The sequence below is a fragment of the Nyctibius grandis genome, chromosome 2, assembly GCF_013368605.1.
Source record: "Nyctibius grandis isolate bNycGra1 chromosome 2, bNycGra1.pri, whole genome shotgun sequence".
Classification (NCBI taxonomy): domain Eukaryota; kingdom Metazoa; phylum Chordata; class Aves; order Nyctibiiformes; family Nyctibiidae; genus Nyctibius; species Nyctibius grandis.
In genome coordinates, this window is record NC_090659.1 from 99,648,253 (window position 1) to 99,663,054 (window position 14,802).

A 14,802-nucleotide genomic window follows, 5' to 3' on the forward strand; every position below is an offset into this window, starting at 1 on the left:
AAAAAATCTGCATATATTTGTGTTTCCCAGGTCATGAAAAGCTTAGCGCACCAGCCCGTTCATCCTACGTGGTCAAAACTCTTTAACTGGGCCAAAACTGTATTTTTCCCATTAATTTCTGGTGCTGCCGAGCCACATGCTGGGGACTTCCCTGGACAGAGGGAAGAAAAAACCCATTCCACCAGCGGCTGTTAAGAGCTGCAACTGGCAACAGCTGCCGCAAGCGCGGGCAGACGGAACGGCACCGCGCACGCCTGGGCCGGCGGAGGGGAGGGCGGCGCCGGCTGCCAGCGGCCATTCGCGCCCGGCTCCCGGCTCCCCCGCTCAGCTTTCCCTGGGCAGTGGTAGAGGCACGGCCGCTGCGGAGACTGGGGCCACCAGCCCCGAAGGGTGCCCGGGCCGGGGGCCAGGGCCACCGCCCGCCCGCGCCCGCCTCTGGCCACACCGCGGCCGCGGGAGGGCGGGCGCGGCCGCGCCGCTCCCTCAGGCCTCCGCCGGGCGTGCGGCGGCCGTTACCCCGCGCAACGCGGGCGGAGGCGGGCGGCGCCATGGGGGATGGCTGTGCTATGGGGGATGGCGGCGGGCGCCGTGCGGCAGAGCCCGAGAGCCTGGCGCTGGAGCTGGGGCGGGAGAGGCGGAAGAAGTGAGTGCCCGGCGGGGTACGGGACTGCGGCACCGCACTGTGCTCCGGGAGCCGCGCCGAAGGACTGGCGGTGCGGGGGCTTCTGCCGCCTCCCTGCGGCAAAATGGCGGCTGTTGTCTTGGGCGGATGCTCCGGCTGCTGCGGTGGGTGGGGAGCGGCCTGGGAGGCCGTGTGTCCCCCAGGAGGTCCCAGAGCTCGGCTCGGCGGTGCTGGGAACACGGTTGGGACTGGTGGGACAGCGTGGGGCACAGGGCATGGTGGGCCATAGGGACAGCTGGCCGAAGGGCTGGGACTGGCACAAGGAGCCTGATGAAGTAGGGTAAATCATTTCAGCTAAAAATGAGTCTGGTACTGACCAGGCAAGGAGAATGGGACTGACTGGGTGCCGTGGTTGAACCGCAGCGGACAGCTAAACGTTACAGAGCTGCTTGCTCAGTCCCCTCCCTTAGTGGAATGGGGGAGAGAGTCGGAGGGATGAAAGTGAGAAAATTTGTGGCTTGAGATAAAGACAGTTTAATAAGTTAAAAAAAAAGGCAAGAAAAAGGAAATGGAAACAAACCCAAGAAAAGTGATGCAAAAAAAAACCCAAACAGTTGCTCACCACCAGCTGACCAATGCCAATCCCCAAGCAATGGCAGGCCTGACAAACTCCAGCCCCCCCAGTTTTATTGCTGAAGATGACATTAAATGGTGTGGAATATCCCTTTGGTCAGTTGGGGTCAGCTGTCCTGGCTGTGTCCCCTCCCAACTTCTTCTGCACCCCCAGCCCACTTGCTGGTGGGGCGATGCGAGATGCAGAAAAGGCTTTGACTCTGTAAAACTGCTCAGCAATAGCTAAAACATCGGTGTGTTGTCAACAGTGATTTAATCACAAACCCAAACACAGCACCCTATGAGCTAATGTGAAGAAGATATTAACTTTATCCCAGCCAAAACCAGTACACTGGGGTTGGAAGCCACAATGGGGTAAGAACAGAAAAGACCTCATGTAGGTGCATGCCTGTTTGAGGGAGGAAGACTCAAATGGACAATGAGGTGCTCTTCAAACACTTCTGTTTCCACAATGTTGAACAAAACTAGAAAGCTGGATTTCACCTTTCTGCACTATCAATAAATACCTCTGAAACCTACAGCGAAGGTACGGTGTCTCTCTAGTGCAGTTTGCAGAGATGACGACAACTTGTTAGTGCTACCAGTTAGTCCTCTTGCTTAAGCAGCAAAGTTTCAGTGATGTGATTATTGTTGATGCTCACACAGTGGTGGGATTTTAGGTTGGTTTTTTTCCCAGTTTGCTTAGGAAGTTACACATTTTTCCCTGTGTTAAAGAACATGATTGCCTTTTGAATGTTAAAAATTAGAAAATGTCAGAAGCTCCTGTGCTGTCTTAAGTCAGACCCTTAATATTCACGTTTCCATACCTCCAAACATTCTGCTCCATACTGGTCTTTCCCCTGGACAATGTTTGTTTCAGTGTCTAGGCTTCAGATTCTTTTCAAACTAGTCCTGCAGTTGTGGACTTTATAAAATATTTATTCACTAATGGAAAGGGGGAAGCTAATATTAACAGAGTCAAAATGGTTAGGCAGCTTCTGCATTCAAAATGGCACAAAAAGGAGCTTGTGCATACTTGCACCAATGTGCAAGCAAATGTCCTTGTTACTAAGTCTCCTGAACAGTAGTGTGTCAGTGTAATATATCAATTATCCTCTGCATGCACCAATTCTTTTACCTGACACACGATCTTGATATTATAGGTGTTCAGGTAAGAAGCAGAATGGTGTTGGCTTTGTTTCACTGCTCTGATTTATTTTTTTTTAAATTGATGAAAACCTGGGTTCTTTATGTACCTTAATGTCTTGCTAATATCCCTAAGAATTTTCTACAAGACTGGGTCCAAAGCCCAGGAGACATTGTGAAGTGATGACTTGTTTGCCAATGAAAGGAAAATACAAATTTAATAAAAACCTTTATTTTGATGGCATGACAGTAAAAGACTTGCTGCTCCAGGTAGATTCTGCACCTGTTTCCTGTATGTATCTTGTGTGTGCAAATAGACAATACCATTATTGTCTATTTCACAGAAGTTATTTATTCAACCTAACTGTTAGTGACCAGGGTTGTTAGACATCTGCATCCAAACCAGTGGCATGTATAGTCACTGAATACAGAAAGGCTCTGTGAAGGTGTGATTCACCTGACCTACTTTGGCTGGCTTTTTCAGCACGAGATGGCTCACACCTAGGAGGTGCCTCATTCTCTCCATTGGGTATAAAGCAAGCTGGCTGGCTTGCAGATATCTGTCTGCATTCCTTCACAGCCATCTCACCCTTGTCATCTTTTTGCTGGCTTATTTCATTATTGTGCCATGTAGGCAGTTTGCTAACAGCCCCCTACCACTCTCTCATTTAATACTCATGAAGAAGAGATTTTAACTTCAAAGAGTAAATTGAATCATCCATGTCCGTAAGGGGTCTGCACATAAAGTACCTGCTGATTCTCAGTGATTGTGGATGTAATACTGTGAAATCTTTCAAAGGCTTTAATTAAAGTCAGCTTAAATCTGTCTCTGAATTACTGTAATCAAGATTCAGTACAAGTTTTGATTGGGAAATGTCATGGCAAATGTTTCCGAGAGAGAGACAAGGCATATAATATTGCAGTATACTTCTTAATAGACAAAGAGGTCTTAAAGCCATGTATTTATGCATGTCAGCTAATGTTGATAGAGTTGTGTGTTAATTCAGCTTGTGAGATTTCAGCTTCTGTGGCTTTCCTGGCAAGGAAAGCTGCAGCACTTTCCCAGCACACTGCTGACTGCAAGCGTCAGAAGACTGTAGCTTTCAGTACGGTATATACTCTTCCCTGTGGTGCCTCTTGCACTGCACAGTATTGTTTCTGCCTTTGTTCATAGGTTTTGAAGGCATCTATATATTTTGTCTTCTACAGGAATCCGTAAAGGTCTGCCACGTTATAGAGCTGATGCCCTAGAACTGATTATTTCCCTTGAGCTTCTGCTGTAATGTTTCACTGGTTTCTCTTTCTGCTATAGAAAATGGCTTCAGGCAGTCTTTTGCTTGATATGTGCACCAGATATCCAGATCTGGATAGAAAAACGTGCAGGAAAATGGCTTTCGTCCTAAATGGCTGTCACTTTCAAGTGAAATAACACCTGTAAACTGTCTTAAAAAGAAGCTCAACAATTTCTTGCTTTTGTCACTTCAATCACAGCCTTGTTATCTGAACTGCACTTTTTTCTCCTTTTCTTCACAAGAGCTTTCTTGTTATGCTTAGTATGCAAGGATGTAGCTACGTTCCCCTGATGACTTAAATGTGAGCTTCCAGGATTTCTGGGCTGTCTTCTGTGATGACTATAAATTGTCCATTGACATGGGAAAGATTCATAAGCCTTGAATATGTCTCATTATGTTTAGCAAGTGAGGTTGTAGGTAAAATCACACCACAGTCCCTCTACGTACAGACCAAGTCTCTGTTTGGGCAGGCAGCTATACACAGCTGCATTAAATTCACAGTAAATGGCGTGACCATCACTTCCTATCACAATTAGAAATAACTCCAGAAGTGCAAAATACTCCAATACATTAAAAAACTGAAGTATTTACCAAGTTGGTCAACGTGATTTATATCTACATCCCATCTCTGTCAGTGCAGGGACTGTAATTTACTGCATATACACTGACTAGAATAGAGAGGTTCCACCCTGGCTACTTTCTGTGTGCTAGTGGAGTATTAAATGTTTAATAATAATTAGATTTTTTGAAAAACTGTTTTCAATTGCCAAATGAAAATAGCACTTTCTGTCAGTGTAGCAATTACAGTCTGACACCTGACAATATATCATTCCTGTACACATTTTCATCAGGACAAAATATAATTGGAAGTTGCCTGGCATTTTTGCTAATGGTCCAGAAAGAATAATAAAATCTAATGTAAGAAACGTTGTATATAGTCTTGGAATGGTAACAGAAATTAAAAACTGAAAACATTGGATTTAAAGAACTCATTCTTCCTGTGTTATCCCTCTGCATCCATCTAAGCACCTAATTAGGATTTGTTTGACAAGGAAAACAACTTCATTTTGATACAACTCAGCTCTAGTTACAGCTTTGACTGTGTCTAATTTACAGTGTTATTTCCTTCCAAAAATCCCATTTTAACACTCACTGTTGGCATAATTTCCTCTTTTCCAAGCACTGAGAGGTTGATAGAAATCTGCTTTACAGAAACCTTATCTATTTGTATTGGAATGATACCAGCAACGTAGTAAGATTTTATCTTGCTTCTTCCTAGCCACCTGCCTCCGTCATTTGAAGTGGGGCAAACAGGCAGCAGCAATCAGCTTTCCTTTGGTATTCCTGCATCTAAGCTTTTTGACTCAGTATGTTTCAAGTCTATCTTTTCCTGGGACTTTCACCACACCCTTTTTGTCTCCAGCAAGTTACCAGTACTTCCATTATTTCTTTGCCTGTGTCCCCACTGTCTGATTTAATGTTGGTGGGGTCAAAAAGAGCAACGGAGCAAGGAGGGATTGGAAGAGCCAGCTCTCCCCTGCCATTTGAGATGTCTTATTGTGTTCCAGTGTGTTTCTTGCACTGAAAACTTACCTGAATTACCTTAAATTACTCTTCTTTGCATTTCTTTGCTATTTCAGCTCTTCAGCCCTCCCCATTCCAGGCATACTTCTTCTGTTTCTTAAGGTTGTTTGGTTTCCTTCTGCTTCTGCAGCTTTCGGTTGAAATCTGATGTTTCAAACTATGGAAAAGGAATGTCCCCAACTGAATGTGAGCATGAGGAGTGCAACAGATGATACCATTTCTTAGTGATCAGCTCTGTCGTCAGAACATTGATTTCTCATAGGCTAATTAACTATTTCTTGAAGAGCATTTCTCATCATGAACATGTTCAGAAAGAGAAGATCCATGTTGACATGGAAGCCCCCCTTTAAAAAAAAATAAAAAATAGAACAGCACAATGATTTTCTCTCTTGCATGTTTTAAAGAACTAGGCTAACATTTAAAATATATCTATCGTCATAGTAGTATTGTAAAGCATTTTCCAAAGGGCCTTATTTGCAGAGTTGTGTTCTTAGTTCTTTTGAAATATCTCAATTTGGGCACTGAAAAATGGAGGCACCCAAGAATCATTGGTTGTTTCTTGAAATCTTGGCCTTCAAAACTTAACTTTAAAGGACAAACCCACAAACTGCTCTTGCGTTGTGTTGTTCTGTGTTTTGCTTGCAGCTATGCTGGTGTGGGCTGACTTCCTGGGGTCTCACAGGGAGGAGCATTTCTCCATAGACATCTCCAAAAAGAACCAGGCTGTTGGCATAAATATGGTCAATAATTCAGTTAGCAGTAATTTCCTCATGACATGATTGAGATTTTAGCACACTAAACTACCATCTTACCACTTAGAAGGATGAGAGTCATTCAGCACATTGTCTGATGCGTGCAGGTGGGTTGTGCTTTCATCAGAGTCAGTCCTCTACTGGCTTCTGCTTCTGGTCATACCTTCCAAGGCAGGTAGAGCCCAGTTTCCATGGTACTTGTCAGCTGTCTGGCTGCCCAGCCAGTATACTGAAGTAATCAATGAGCAAAAATACTTTTTCCCACAAGATAAGTTTTAAGTGACTGAAAAAAATGGTGGCTTTAGTGCCTGTATTTTTTTTGCAATACTCATCTTACTATAATCACTGTCTTTCTTCTCTAATAGTCATAATACATGGTATGCTTTAATCATTTTTGTTATGGGTACAGTTTATAAAATGACAATCATTGAGCAGTGAGTCAAAATGAAGAATTAATTCAGAATTTCAAATAGCACATCTCTCAGGCGTATTCTTGTTTCAAAAGGATGTTGCTTGGGCATCTTCCTTTAGATGAAAAATTAAGACCAGTGTCTTCCCTGTGTTTGTTTAATTCTGGTGATCTACTAGACAGTTATTAAATTTTAGGAAATGTCTGTGTTGTTTTTTTCTGGAAGTAATTTTATTCACAAAGTAGAAATGCTTTTTATTTTTAAGGCAGTGTAGTATCGGTGACCTTACTGCAGTCTACAACTACCTGAAGGGAGGTTGTAGTGAAGTGGGAGTCAGCCTCTTCTCCCGGTCAACTAGCGACAGGACAAGAGGACATAGCCTCAAGCTTTGCCAGGGGAGGTTCAGGTTGGACATTAGGAAGAATTTCTTTCCAGAAGGGGTTATTAGACATTGGAATGGGCTGCCCAGGGAGGTGGTGGAGTCACCATCTCTGGATGTGTTTAAGAAAAGACTGGACATGGCACTTAGTGCCATGGTCTAGTTGACATGGTGGTGTCAGGGCAACGGTTGGACTCAATGATCCCTGAGGTCTCTTCCAACCTGATTGATTCTGTGATTCTGTATCCATAGAGAAATACATATAAAAAACCATGGGCAGAATGATGTAATTACATAGGAAAGACCAATAGGTGCTTAATCTGAAAATATATTAAATTTGTTCTTTTTAATTTTAATAACAAGATTAATGCAATAGCCAATTTATTGACTTCTCTAAATACCACAGGCAAATGCTTGAAATCTCAATATTTGAACTGAGAAACACAGTAACAGAACTGGAAAAAAGACTTAGCACTGTTAAAGATGAAGGTAAGTGAATTGCAAGAGTCTTTGCTAATTGATTAGGAAACACAGAAAATTTATTATTTTGGGTAGGCCCTACAGAGGTACAAATTTTTATTTAGAAATTTAAGTTTTCCCTTTTCAAGCATGACTATTATAGGTGTGATGTTGCAAACGTGAAATTAAGGAATACTACATGCTGCATGTTAGCTTTATTATTAATGAAATTATGCGTAACACGAATTCATAGAGTTGGTTAATATTCTGGCCACAGTAAGCCCAGTGAAAAATTCCCTTTATTTATATTTTCAAGCTCTTTTGTATGTAAAAATCCTCATTATGAAGACTACTAACTGGAGACTTTCTCAGTCTCCAAAAAAAGTGCTAACAGTTTGAAAAAAACGCTAACTTTTACTTGAAATGGCACAAAATAATCTGGGAAACAGAATAACCCTGTATTTCTTTTCAAGGTAATGAATGGAAAACCAGATATGAGACACAAGTAGAACTGAACAAACAGCTGGAAAGGCAAATTAATATTCTTCAAGAGAAAATGGAGCTTATTCGTGGCAATCCAGCAGGTAGAAATGGGTATTCACAACTGTTTTTTAATAGAAGAAGTGATTGTATGTTGAAAATATATCAATGGGTCACATTTTCTGCTTATTTGTAGATAAATTGTCCATTGTTCGCACCTTTGATCAAATGCCTGTGGTGAGTACTATGGCATTTAGTTGGTTACCAAAAAATCACAGTGTAATTGAAGAACTTGTATAATCTTTGTTTTTTCATGATAGAAAATACCAGCAGCCTGGTCTAGAAACCAAAACAATCAGTCCTGCTTACTTTTTTATTATTTCAGATATGCAGTTGCATATAAATTTATAAAATATAGAGTAAAATCATCAAATAGGAGGTACATAAGACCTGAATGTTGGGAAGAATCAAGTAGTAAAGTTTTTAACTGAGTGAAGGTTGTGTGATGGGACGTGCAATAAGGCATATGAGATGGAGTAGCTGGACTAGTTCCATGAATAAATGGAAAAATGTTAAACCTTGATCACAAAATCATGGAATCATTTAGGTTGAAAGGGCCCTCTTTGGCATCTTATAGTCCACCCCTCCTCCTCAGTCAGGGCCAGCTACAGCAGGTTGTCCAGCATCATGTCCAGTTGGGTTTTTAATATCTCTGCAGATGGAGACTCCACAACTTCTCTGGGCGACGTGTTGAGCGTTTGACCACTCTCACAGTAAAAAAAGTGTTTTCTTGTGACCAGATGGAATTTCATGTGTTTCAGATTGTGCCCATTGCCTCTCGTCCTGTCAGTGGGCAGCACTGAGAAGAGCCTGGCTCCCTCTTCTTCATTCCCTCTCATCACGTATTTATACGCATTGCTGAGATCCCCCTGGGCCTTTTCTTCTCCAGGCTGAACAGTCGCAGCTCTTTCAGCCTCTCCTCATCTGTCAGATTCTCCGGTCCCTTCACCATCTTCATAGCCCTGTGCTGGACTTGGTCCAGGAAGTCCATATCTTTCTTGTACTGGGGAGCCCAGAATTGGACCCAGCACTGTAGATATATCTCACCAGTGCTAAAGAGAAGGGACAGATCACCTCCCTCAAGCTGCTGGCAACATTCTTCCTAATGCAGCCAAGGCAGCCATTGGCCACCTTTGCAGCAAGACTGCATTGCTGGCTTGTGGTCATCTTGTTGTCCACCAGGACCCCAAGATCATTCTCTGCCAAGTTGCTTTCCAGTGGGTCAGCCCCTACCATATGCCAGTGCCTGGGGTTATTTCTCCGCAGGGGAAGGACTTTGCATTTCCCCCTGTTGAACTGAACTTCATGTGATTCCTCTCCGCCTGTTTCTCTAGCCTGTTGAGGCCCGTCTGAATAGCAACACAGTCCTCTGTGTATCAGTCACTACTCCCAGTTTTGTGTCAACTGTGATAACATAGATGAATAGTTGCAGTGACGTTTTGCATAGTATAGTTACAGGAAAATTCCTCATTGTACAATAAATACACCATGTTTACAACATTGAAGGAAGTATCTGTTTTCATTTTTAAAATATTATTTCTTAATAAGATCATATTTCATGACCTGTATTTCAACAAAGCATAAAACATTTTTCTGTGATCTTGAGGAGAAAATGGCAAGAAAAAAACAGCAAATATTTTGATCATTTAGTCTTCTAAAATAGTAACTGAAGTGAAAGCAATTTTAGATTCAGGACTGCTTTTTCCTTAGTCTGTCATCTGCTGAAATCTTTTACTTTGAGACCTTTTCTGCTTCTTACCCACTTTTAAAAATAAAGAAGACAGATAAAGATGTGATAATGCTTTGTAACATAAGCAGGAATAATGAACATTGTGAGGCAGGGCTCTGACGATTTTTATTCCAGTTGCTTATGCTTACAGAAGTGTTTCCATCTGACTTTTTTGTGCTTTGGATTCGGAAGATTAATGGGAATTTACTGAGCCTAGAGGAGGCTGCATGCCCTATTAGTGGCAATGATTATCTGTTATAAGCAGGGTGTGAATAATTAACTGCTCTTTCTGATCTGATTCATGGCTTTCAGATAGTAAACATTTTTGCCAGTTTTGGAACTGTCCTAGAGAGCATGGTGTTTTCTAGGTTGGCAGGATATTTTTTTTTAAGCAATTAATTAAAAAGAGAACAAAATCTTTCCCATCCCACTTTCCTGTTTGACAGAGTTGATTTGAAAATACAACTGGGATTATATATGAAGAAAAGTTTTGAAGACAGAACATTGATCTAGAAAATTTACAGTAGAGTCTGCTTCAGACAATGTTATTCCTGTCAGCGTGTAAGCACAGACTGTCATGCATGCTTAGAGTATCAGAAGTGTTTATTTCCATCCAATTGCTAGTACTCTATTAACCAATCCAATTACACCTTGCCAAGCACGTGAGGAGTCATTACCAGTGAGATAATCTCCTTTACCAGCAGCTGTGCTGCACCAATCCAGTACATTTCTAATCCCTACTAAATACTGCCTTGCCTCCTCACCTGTGAGCTGTGGTTCTGAGAGGTTTGATTACAATTCCCACAAAGGAAAGAATGACCACACAACTGAAAGATTCATGCTGCTAGAAGGAGTCTAGAAGGCAGTGTGAAGAGTGCTAGACTTAGTGACACCTAGGGAAGTTTGGAGCCCATGTGCCATGCCATAGGTTTTTCTTCTGCAATTTTAAGTCATTCCTTCAGCCTTCCATCTTAGAGTGAATACATTCTTCTCTTTGCTAGCCATAGGGGGGAAAAAAGAGCTGAGGGATTTAGTGAAATGTTTCATTTTCCCTTTTTTTGATTTTCAGGAGATGGAAAGAAGGGAAGAAATATATATATTTTGTGGGCTTTGCTGTTTGTTTGTTTTTTTTTCACTGAAGCTATCAGAAAAGTCAGTGTATATTTACAGTTACTCTTGGAGAATGCAGAGCTGCTTTTTTTTCTTTTAAATTTTGGGAGATAAAACATTGGTAAAAAACCCACACAGATCATTTTTGTGGTGTTTAAGCATATAGGTTTATCCAAATGCTTTTGTGGTTTTGAGAGTTGTTCAGGGGAGTAGGGGGGAATATTTAGCTTCTCCACAGATGAGAATAAAGAGCAGATGTGGTGAGTGGGTGTGGAAAAACAAAGAGCTTTGCAGCCAGTCATCAATCTACATTTGCTCAGAGTAAAAATGCTGAGAGTGGGTATGTATAAAATCGTGTGCATGTGTATTAAATGAAAAGTACACTATGATATTCAGCTTTCAACTTGCAGTTGCCTGTGAAGATCTGTGGAAAGATAGAAAAATGATTCTTCCAGCAAGATGATACAATTTTTAGAATATGGCAACAGTAGACAGTAAACATATTTAGAAAATTAAATAGTATTTGCAAGTCCTTTTAACCTGTGCTCCCAAGGAAGTTAGAATATGCAGTTAGAGTAATTAGAAGGACCTCTAATAATTCTTAACTTCCTGGGAAATTTCAGCTGTATTTAACAGGGGAGATATCTCAAAGATACTAAGGAGATTTATCTCACTCAGCTAGTCATTTACAGTCCTACCATAGTCAACAGAAGGAGAAAAACATGTCCATAGAGTAATTCATCCCATTTAGAGATACGTAGCATAAAATATTTTCTTGATATCAAGCACTACAGGGAAAATAAAATAAGATTAGTCATCAGGGACCCTGGCAGTCAGCAAGCTATAAAAACCTGAATGAAAGAGAAGAATACACATGCAAATTCTGGAGTGATGAACAAGGAAGCACAGAGGATTTTCTGTGTTCATAAATTGCAGTAATTGTTGCAGATGGCTTGCACTATTTTTGCTTTAGAATTAGAATTGTACTGATGAATGATTCCTTGCTATTAAAAACACCCCTAAACCATTTAAATATACAATTATCATTCTGAAGTCCTTATACTGACTTGAGATAATCTTTTTTTTTATTTCAAAAAAATACTGAAGTTACCACATGACAGTAAATACAGACTCAATACCTTGAACACACAAATTTTTACAGCCAGGGGTTTAGAAAATCATTTTTGTGTGCTGAGGGTGGATTAAAAATAACCTAAACAGTGACAAGCACAAGGGAGTTCCAACAGTACAAACTGTTTACTCACTAGTTTCCTTTATGTCCCAATGAATAATACGAATGTCATACAGTACTTCAGAAATAATTACAGAAGGAATGCCTTCTCTCTAAAGTGTAACATGATGTGAATTTTACTTGCCCCTCTTAAACATGCTGAGTTCATTTGTTCACATTTTTTCATTAAATGAGTTTTGGTGAAATACATGCTCTCTGCTAAGCATAATTTCCCACATAAGCAGAAAGAAAATGATTCCTTTTTCTCTCACCATTTCTGCAAGAAAGAATCCCTAGATAGCCGCTTTAGTATGCAAATACTGAAAAGCATACTGCAAAATCAGTTCAGAAGAGCACAGTCCTGATGATAGCATTACCTTAGCAACGCTCTAGTTAAGATTAGCCAAGGAACCAAGGTTTCTGGGGTAAATCACCATTTTCAGGAATGTCCAGCACCATAGCTGAGAAGATTCTGATGTTAACGGCCAGATACTTGCTTTGCAAAGGTGCCTTTCTGAGAGCACAGTGACTGCAGAACTGAGACCCTCACACAACCACCTCAGGGTTTTTGCTGCAATTTTGAACTGTAAACAGAATGTGTGGCAGTGTCATACTGGAGAAGGCGTTGGCAACATGACAGGAGGGGAATCTTGGGTTTATGAAAACACGCAACGAAGACTTTGTATTTCAGTAGGTGTTGATAACTGCCTATAGGGAACATCAGCACTTTATAATGGCGTGGGAAATGTTGACAATTCTCCTAGCAAGTCACTGTTAAATGAACCTTGTTGCTTTTGCTGGATTAAGTCACCAGTAGCTCTATGGAAAGAAGAAATCTGTTATCCTGTCTTTTTGTGAAACTTGGAAGTATTTTGGAGAAAGTTTTGTAGTCTGGTCTGACTGCCCTAAGCTGTATCCTGTCTCCTCACAGACTTCCCCTTCCTACTTATTTCATCTGACCTCAGACAAGTATTTTGAATGCCTCCAAGAGACCTTTTTGGTTGGCATTTTTCCCTTTTCTAATGCTGGCATTAGTTGTTCCTCCTGGTGGCCTTGCACAAACCAGCAGACTATTTTACTCAAATAATTTTGTGGTATTCCCAGAGGCAGAATACACTTTGTATTTCAAAGAAAACAATCAGGGAAAAATCTTGCAGTCAAGTGACATTATTAGCTGTCTGTTCTCAAGAATTCCTTAGCAATTGACTGGGACCCTGGGATATCTTCCAGAGAAGATGCATAAAGAAGCAATCTCCAGCCTTTTTCAGGCCTGACAGGAGAGATACCAAGTGAAACATTTCAGAGACAGCAACAACTTGTTCTGTCAATCTGAACCACACCAATTGTGGTCTCCGTTTTAACTTCCTCCTCCCCAAGGCAGCAGATAACCTCAATGAGCAATGCTGTGGAGACCATCGACGTAAGGATTTAGGGTAGCAATGTCCCACACCTATTACACTGAAGGAGCCTGAACTTTCCAACAAGTCTCCAGGCTGATTTCTTTACCCTGGCTGTTGCCAGTGTCTGGTGCAAACGTGTTCATGTAGTTCAACTCTCGGCCTGGTTTCGAATACAAAGATGATGCTAACCACGAGGGGGCACTTGGCATTTAGACAAGTACAGGGAGCCTTTCTTCACCTGCACTGAAGTCCTTACAGGATCTAGCTTATATATATCTAGTGTGTATTGTATGTAGAAATATGCTATGCTAAATAATTATGTATCATTTTTTCAGTAATATATGACTAGTGAGTTTATTGATATCAACATAAAATCAAATTCCATTGCAGTAAAAGTGAAGATGCTTTTTGCTTTGATGAGTTTAAAATGATATGTTAAAAGATTCGGCTAAATCAGCTGATGAACGTCAGCTCCTCGTGTTGGAGGGAAGGGAGTTTGTTTTCTAAACAAAACTTCATTTGATTTAAAATGTCAAGTAGAATGGATTGCAAAGGCTTCTTGTGTTGTTTTTTTTCTACATGACTGACAGATGTATTGCTTCTGTTCTAACTCATGGAGAAAAGTTAAAGAGGATTAGAGCTGAAGCAAATTGCCATAAAGTTCAATAGTCTGCATGAGTTGGGCTCTTATGAAAGCAAATTTGAGCCTCTTGATGATGTCATGGATTTGTCACCTTGTATGTTGTGAAATGTTTGATAGAAATTGCCACCTCTGTTGCCACTGGTAGAAGGGCAAGGAAAAATCCAGAATGAGAGCAACTTATGTGGGTGGCCTTAAAATTCAGCTGCAGCATCATTCTGTATAATTTAATTTTCTGGCAAGTGTTAAACCAAATATGTAACTTCAGTTGAATGAAAAGGAAATTGTGTGAAAAAAAGAACTGGAGAATTGGTGTTCCCTTTGTGAAACTCTGGGCTTCAGTCACTGCTGGACGCAAGACTTAATGTATCATTGCTCTGAGAGTGAATCTTGCTACGCCCTGCAAAATTCCGTTACATAAAGAAAGTATTCATTTAAAATCTCAGTGTGTCTTTCAGCTTACCAGCTTGCTCAGAGTGGCTTGACATGGATGACTTATTGAAAACTAAACATCTTAAATTCAGGTTAAATCCCTTAGCTTATGTCTCTTCTTCAGAAATACATTGTCCAGCTGTTCAAGACTTAGTAGAAGAACGTGTAATAAATGTAACTTAAAAAACCATTTCAATATTCAGTTAAACCACTTCTAAAAAGCTTTTTCAGAATTTATCTTACTGGTTCATCCTAGAGTTTTGTTGGCAATTTCTCCTTCTGGAGGAGTGCTGCATACCTGGCAGGCTCCTTCTAGTTCTCTTGAGCTCTCACTGGTCCTTGCTTTGTCTTTGCTTGTCTGTGCTCCAAGAACTCTGCTACAAGTCTGTGTTACTGTATGCTTTAAACTCTGTTTTCTGTGAGCTTTTGCTTTTGTGTTGTTTTACTGTATTAAGCACTAAGCT

General features: G+C 41.0%; 1 protein-coding gene across 1 annotated transcript in view; it reads left to right on the forward strand.

The window, feature by feature from the left end:
- Window positions 1–566: 566 nt before the first annotated feature.
- CCDC169 (coiled-coil domain containing 169) overlaps window positions 567–14,802 on the forward strand; it is a 29,675-nt gene continuing 15,439 nt past the window's right edge. Inside the window, exons 1-4 of the mRNA XM_068395536.1 lie at window positions 567–643; window positions 7,204–7,286; window positions 7,730–7,840; window positions 7,933–7,973. Coding sequence (XP_068251637.1) covers window positions 567–643; window positions 7,204–7,286; window positions 7,730–7,840; window positions 7,933–7,973 — 312 coding nt within the window. The remainder of the gene's footprint in view (window positions 644–7,203; window positions 7,287–7,729; window positions 7,841–7,932; window positions 7,974–14,802) is intronic.